The 8,031-nt window shown below is 37.7% G+C and overlaps 1 protein-coding gene across 1 annotated transcript; it reads right to left on the reverse strand.

The window, feature by feature from the left end:
- Positions 1-4,878: 4,878 nt before the first annotated feature.
- Positions 4,879-7,197, reverse strand: LOC107719684 (protein delta homolog 1; the record flags this gene model as incomplete). The annotated part of the gene is made up of 3 exons (XM_016527165.1): positions 4,879-5,371; positions 6,647-6,788; positions 7,014-7,197. Coding segments are annotated over 3 exons (771 nt in total), but the record flags the coding sequence as incomplete, so codon positions are not given.
- Between the last annotated feature and the right edge of the window lie 834 nt (positions 7,198-8,031).

Raw genomic sequence — 8,031 nt, forward strand, 5'->3', positions numbered from 1 at the left:
CTGTGCTTGATCTGTGCAGATTATGTGAGAGACAACAGGAGATGCACTTTTTCACTGGAGGAAGAGTTATTATGGATTATGGACTCTGGTATTTTAGTTAAAAGCGTCTTAATGCTGGATTTGTTTCAGCTTTTGTCTTCTCCAGATGTTAACTGATGGACTGGAGTGCTGTGGATTACTTGTGGATTATTGTGATGTTTTTATCAGCTGTTTGGACTCTCATTCTGACGGCACCCATTCACTGCAGAGCATCCATTGCTGAGACACTGATGCAATGCTACATTTATACAAACCTGATGAAGAAACAAACTCATCCTAATCTGGGATGGCCGGAGGGTGAGCACATTTCCATTTTTGGGTGAACTGGTTCTTTAATCTACTTCCTGATCTAGTAGAACTGGACCAGAAAGGAGTTTGAAGAATTAAGGCCATGAATCGTGTCATGTGGACACTCAGTCATGTAGATGTTTCGTAAACAGCCTGGAGCAAATGCACAAATTGAGGCGTTCAGCTGTGGTTTTGTCAAAAGTACGAAATGAAGACAGAAAGAAATGACTTTCTCGGTTCATCAGAGGCAAAAGGCTTTAATGTGACGAACACAACGCACTGCTGGAGGAACGCTTTCCAGTAAATCTCCTTAGATGATAACAGAAGAGTTTATATCTGCAGGTCTTTCTCTCGATTAATAACTGAGAAGTGAGAACATGGACTCACTGATTGGTTTACGTTGGAACGGTTGTGATGAGATTGTTAGCAGCACTGGAGAAGCAGACGTTATAAACGCCATCATCATGACTTCAAAGCTGCCCAGAATGATTAGTGCATGTAACTTACTTTACAAATGACTCTAACAGCTCTCTGATTATGATGGATCAGCCTCTTTACTGTAAATCACATCCAACACTGTTTGTTAATATGGCTTGTTTCCTGCTTTACTGTCAGCTCTTTCTGATGTGTGCTCATAAATCTTCATCTAATATCCCAGACCCTAAATAACTCGGAAGTATTATGGTTAAGGACTTTTAGTGTGGTTTACACTGTAAAAAATCACTTCATAATCAATATATACAGTATAAATCCTTCAAATAGTGTGCAAGAGATCACATATACAGTAGTGAAGGGTGCTTGTTAGACAAAACCGTCACCAATATATGAATTACACCCCAAACATTCTGTTCGTTACGGGATTGCATTTTATAAGATTTAATTTTCTTCCTCGAGTTCCTCCACATTTTCGACCATGTTACTAAAACAGTGTGTTTTTATGTAAGCAGAGCATGCAGGGATTTCCAGAGGAACAAAAGATACATTCAGAACCGTGTCGCTGGTGTTCGGTTCCTGGAAACAGCCTGAGACAAAAGCGTAATATTTTTCTATAAAGGGGTAAACGAGTTTTCAGCTGGTCCTCTGATCTTTCTACGCTTCATGAGGACGTGGCCCTGAAGCCATCACAACCTCGCTGTGTTCATGGGAACAGTTGGATGTCCTGCTACACTTCTGTGTGTTACATAGAGAACTGTGTGTTGTGTTTTGCAAAAAGTGTTTTATGAAATTGAAAACTGAGTCAAAGTCTGAGATCAGTGTATGGTTTTGTAGATTTGGTGTGTGCTTCTGCTGTTTGAGCGTCAGCTTTCAGAAACTGTGTGACAAGAGAAGATTGTGTGTGTAAGCAGCTGAAAAAAACTAATATCTGTCCACAATGAGCTATTGAGCAGAGCTGCTGTTATTCTCAACAACACACATCTGGAGCTCGTCTGTCAAACTGTGTTTATGGGCAGTGAGGACATGACTTTCATATCGCTCAAAACACAACCGTAAACTGTCAATGAACAGTGTGAATACTAGCGTGTCTGGGTTTATCTGATACGCGCCGCTCAAAGATCATGAAACCTTTTCTGGCCAAAATATACTAAAAATGTATTTCAGGGGCAAGAAAATAGATTTCTAATCTTACAGTAGCCTACATTTAGGCTTGTTTTAAAATTCAAATGTGTTATAGGCTCACATGTGTTACAGATAATAAAGTTTTCCTTCAAATGTGACACGTGAATCTATTTTATGAGATTGAAATATATGGAGAGTAAAATATAGGCTATTTACTAAAAATATATTTATATTTCTAAAATGTATTTTCAAAAAATGGACAAAGTATATTTGTAGAAGGGTCATTCTTCTTTTGGTATGGCAAGATGTCTTAAAATGTATTTCTTATTCTAACATTTAAACTTAGACCACATTATTAGATTACCTTTTGACTTTTTGAAAAAAAAAATGTGTGCATTTATTTAGCCATATGGAAGGTGACACCAGTGACAATTTTCATGAAAAATTTATTTTATAAAATATTTGCTGCAAGGTATCAAAACACATGTTGTCGATCATGGTATACTCACTAAAGTAAGTAGTTTAATCCATTTGTATTTTAGTTTTTTACAGTTCCCTGACAATAAAGCAGGTCATGCCAGTGAGTTCAACTAAAAGCTTCATATGAAATCATGAGATGAATTCTGAAAACTGAACAGAGGCAATCTTCATAGATCTTCAGGAAACAGGAAACAGGAAGTCAAGTGATGTCATCAGCGTGATTTTTATTTCAAAATAAACGATTTTTGTTAAACAGTAACACCAGTGACACAACTCCAGGGGACCATTACTTTCATTATACATTTTATAAATTTATTCAGCATTTAGTTTTTTTTAACGCCATTTACATCATATATTTGATAGTTATGAATACATTATTGTATTTTAAATGGTAGAAAAACCTGTTTTTGACCTCAAAATATAGCACTTTCCCTCTGAACATGCAGTTTTGTGCTGTCTGGAATTCCATATAAAATAGAATATTCCACGCTGATGGCTCAAGAAGGTGCAATTGTTCAAATAACATATTGTTTCATTTTAAAATATAAATAAATTGTAACCCTAAAGTGTTTTTAAGTGTAATATTTCTGTAAAGGCTAGGGACAAAAAAATGGACATTTCCATAGAAAGACCCAGGAAACATATTTGCATAAATATATTTTTAAAGCATATTTTAGCAATTTGAAATGCATTGAAAAATATATTTGAGACCGCCCAAAATATCGCACTATATATCCATCAAGCCCTATTCAAACCGGAAAGTGATACTTTTACGGAAACACTGATGAGATACAAAACCAGACATCAAACAGAAAAAATACGCGTTCAGTTCACAAAACACATTCTCGGTGGTTTACACCATAAATATATATATTTATATATCTACACAATCATTAGCGGCTCAGCATCACTCACCTGCCGCCTGCTGGAGAGCCGAAGCCACTACCATCGAAAGAAGTATTCAAAGATATTTCATGATGGAGCCGCGACGAACATCTTTATTTGATTCCGAACAATTCAGCGTTCAGCGGTGTGACGGAAACACATGGAAAGCGAAATACGTTCCTTAACGTGATTCCGAGTATAACCGGTAGATGGCAGCAACGTCCAGGAATAAACAAACCATCATTTCAGACACAAAACACGATCAAGAAACATCGAGATATACAGGAATCCAGGTTAAATTGTAAAGGCCATTGTTTTGTTAATTTATAAGACTAAATACAAGGTTAAGATCTTGTAAGACCAAGTAAAAAAAGAAGAAGGAGTTAATGTGACCCTGGAGCACAAAACCAGTCATAAGGGTCGATTTTGTGAAATTGAGATTTATGCATCATCTGAAAGCTGAATAAATAAGCTTTCCATTGATGTATGGTTTGTTAGGATAGGACAATATTTGAAAATCTGGAATCTGAGAGTGCAAAAAAATCTAAATATTGAGAAAATCATCTTTAAAGTTGTTCAAATGAAGTTCTTAGCAATGCATATTACTAATCAAAAATTAAGCTTTGATGTAGGAAATTTACAAAATATCTTCATGGAACATGATCTTTACTTAATATCCTAATGATTTTTGGCATAAAAGAAAAATGTATAATTTTGACCCATACAATGTATTGTTGGCTATTGCTACAAATATACCTGTGCTGCTTATGACTGCTTTTGTGCTCCAGGGTCACATATAGACTTGAACACAGCATGGTAATATAGTCTCTGATTGTACAGAAGATAAAGAATATTAAAGTCTTGTTTTCTGTGAAACTGATCAAAAAGATGCGAGTTTATGCTTAAAACAAGGCTTAAATCTGCCAATGAGCTCAGAAAAATCAACTTCATTCAAGTTTTCTGACAGATATTTGTTCGTGTTTTAAGCATAAACTAATTTATTTTTGTTCAATTTATAAAACACTTTACATTTGCAGTAAATGCATCTTGATTTGAGAATGTTTAGATATTTATATTTAGTCATTTAGCAGATGCTTTTATCCAAAGCGACTTAAAAAATGAGGACAATAGAAGCAATCAGAATCAACAAAAGAGCAATGATACGCAAAGATATTTATATTGGAAAACAAAAATACACAGGCGGATATTGTTTTTTGCAGTGTATGCAACATTTAATGCCACGTCTTTTTAAGGCGTTCATTTGTGGAAGGACGAATGAAGAGTTTTTAAGACCCACAGAAACCCTGCAGTTAAAAAGAGACACTATGCAAAACCATATGGCCACGACAGCATGAGCAATCAGAATGAGTATTAATAGTCTGCATTGAAAACACTGGTTTATTTAGTGCTACATTAATCATTTGTTCACATGTAAATATGTGCATGAAAATGAAAATGCTCAGGTGATGAAAACATCTCTTCGTGAATCGTAACACGCCAGCTTTAAACCATGTACGAGTCAATATCACAATCATGAGATCATTGAAAACCATGTATTTCTCCGTCTGTGTTGCTCGCTGTACATCTTAATACATGCATGTATTCCAACAATAAAAGCATGAAATACTGCATCTTGTCTTTGTCTAAAGCACCAAACCTCTCAGTCACGGATCCGCTTCATATGGACGTGTAATGCTTGCTGTAGTTGCTCAGCTTGATTTTCTCCGGCAGGATGATGTTGAGCGAATGCTGCTCTCTCTGCTGATCTCTCTGCTGTCGCACCAGCTGGCTGTACTTGGCGTTCGCCATCCACGTCTCGCAGCGGGTAAAGAAGACGATGCCCGTCGTGACCAGGACCACCAGACAGGTGAGGAGACCCAGGACGGAGAAGCAGATGATCTGGCTGCGGGTGACCAGCGGACCGGACTCAGACTCGGCCGGACGCAGCAGCAGCTTGTGGAAAGCGTGAGCCGGACCTGAGGCTTTCACTCGGGGTTTGTGCTTGAGCTGGCTGATGTGGAGCTCACAGGACGAGCCGGTGAATCCAGCTGGACAGAAGCAAGAGGAACGGCTGTCAGAGCCACTCGTGTTCACGCAGGTTCCTCCATTCTGACAGCGAGAGCTGCGCATGAGAGCAAACACATCAGTTAAAAACACAGTTAAAAAGTCATGTCTTTGCATTATTTGTGTCCCTGCAGCACAAAAGCAGTGTTAAGTCGCTGGGGTATATTTGTAGCAATAGCCAACAATACATTGTATGGGTCACAATTATACATTTTTCTTTTATGCCAAAAATCATTAGGATATGAAGTAAAGATCATGTTTTATAAAGATATTTTGTACATTTCCTACCGTAAATATATCAAAACTTAATTTTTGATTAGTAATATGCATTGCTAAGAACTTCATTTGAACAACTTTAAAGATGATTTTCTCAATATTTAGATTTTTTTGCACTCTCAGATTCCAGATTTTCAAATAGTTGTATCTCGTCCAAATATTGTCCTATCCTAACAAACCATACATCAATGGAAAGCTTATTTATTCAGATTGATGTATAAATCTCAATTTTGAATTGAGCCTTATGACTGGTTTTGTGTCCAGGGTCACATATAGCAAAATATCAAAACAAGTGACACTTTTTAATTAAAATGTTACACAAATGTAGTTTGAAAATATGAAGCAATAAACATATTGTTTATAAAGTCTTAGACACTTCAACACTTCGTTTTTTTGGCCTGAATAATGACTCTGTTGTGTTTGCTGTACAGCTGAATCAAATTTCCTTCATGATTGATGAATTTTGCAATATTGACACTGTTATTGAACTGAATTAAACCAACACTGAACTGAACTGAGCTGAAAAACTACACTGTTGTCTGCTTTACAGCAGAATTTGAGTTTGTTTGAAATTTGATTAAGTTTGCGTCACTGATTCTGGTATTTTGCTGTTTATTACTGTGAAGCTGCTTTGAAACAATCTGTATGGTATAAAACATTACAGAAATAAATGTGACTTGCCTTGAAAAATCACCTCCAGATCAGCTGATTCAAAATAAGAACAGCTCAAGCATCATTTGTGTTCCAGTGTCACTTGGTTTGCATCTAATGCAATGAAGTTCAGACATGTTTAAGTGTAAAGATGTGCTGTTATCATCTAATCAGAGGTTTGCACGCTTGAGCAACTGATGTAGCTTCATTAATGAGCATTCGATGTCTTTGTAAAGTCAAATAAGGATGATCAATGCAGTCAATAATTAATGGCAGCGGTGGCTGATCTCAGCTCAATAGCAGCATCGTTATGTGAGTGATTTTTCTGACTATTTTTTCACTCCACAGACGTTTAACAGAGGAAACAGTCTGTTGTTCCGTCTCTGCTTCAGTGAGAATCAGTTACCTGTTCGCTGAACACGGTCCTTTCTTCAGCTGGCAGTTTTCCCCTGTGTATCCAGGAGAACAAAGGCAGACGTGTCCTCCTCCTCTGGTCTCCACACAGGTAGAGTTTCCCGAGCAGGGCTTTGATGAACACCGGTGAACCTCTGAGAGAAAACAACAGATTCACACAGTTACTGTCACAGCACACCTCCACCGTTCACACAACAGCTGCTGTATGCTGAAGCACTTCTCTCTGACAATACTGAGCAATCAAAGAAGAATCCAGAGGAAAGATCACAGTGTGCTGAGTTAAATCAATCTATTTCAAAGAATTCTGGTCATGCATGTTCATCTGATGCTCCTATATAAAGTACTGTAGGACTCTGGACCTCGATCACAGCGCGCTCCCGTCCATCCGTGCTCACAGATGCACTGCCCGGGTTCTTCACACGCTCCGTGAACACAGTCAGGTGAAGGAACACACTGATCACACGCCGCACCGCGCCAACCTGCTCTGCACCTGTAACCACACACACACACACACACAAACACACACACACGCACGCACGCACGCACGCACACACACACACACACAAAGACACACACACACACACAGACACGCACGCACGCACGCACGCACACACACACATATCCATTCCAATGTGTCACTGACCTTTAATTGCTTCTTAAGAACATATGTGTCCCTGCAGCACAAAAGCAGTCATAAGCAGCACAGGTATATTTGTAGCAATAGCCAACAATACATTGTACGGGTCAAAATTATCAATTTTCCTTTTACGCCAAAAATCATTAGGATATTAAGTAAAGATCATGTTCTATGAAGATATTTTGTAAATTTCCTACCGTAAATATATCAAAACTTAATTTTTGATTAGTAATATGCATTGCTAAGAACTTCATTTGAACAACTTTAAAGATGATTTTCTCAATATTTAGATTTTTTTGCACCCTCAGATTCCAGATTTTCAAATAGTTGTATCTCAACCAAATATTGTCCTATCCTAACAAACCATACATCAGTGGAAAGCTCATTTATTCAGATTTCAGATGATATATAAATCTGAAAAAAAAAACAAAAAAAAACGGACCCTTATGACTGGTTTTGTGGTCCAGGGTTACATACATGAGGCTCTTCCAGTGATATATTAAAATCTCTCACACACTGACAGCATTCAGTTGTTCAATAGTTTCTTAAAAGGTTAATGACGTCTAACACACACACACACACACACACACACACACACAAACATCACTGAACTAAACTCCACCCATCACCAATCTACACACACAAACACCACTGAACTAAACTCCACCCATCACCTATCTACACACACAAACACCACTGAACTAAACTCCACCCATCACCTAACTACACACACAAACACC

This window comes from Sinocyclocheilus rhinocerous, unplaced genomic scaffold (assembly GCF_001515625.1).
Source record: "Sinocyclocheilus rhinocerous isolate Xijiao unplaced genomic scaffold, SAMN03320098_v1.1 scaffold2496, whole genome shotgun sequence".
Taxonomy (NCBI): domain Eukaryota; kingdom Metazoa; phylum Chordata; class Actinopteri; order Cypriniformes; family Cyprinidae; genus Sinocyclocheilus; species Sinocyclocheilus rhinocerous.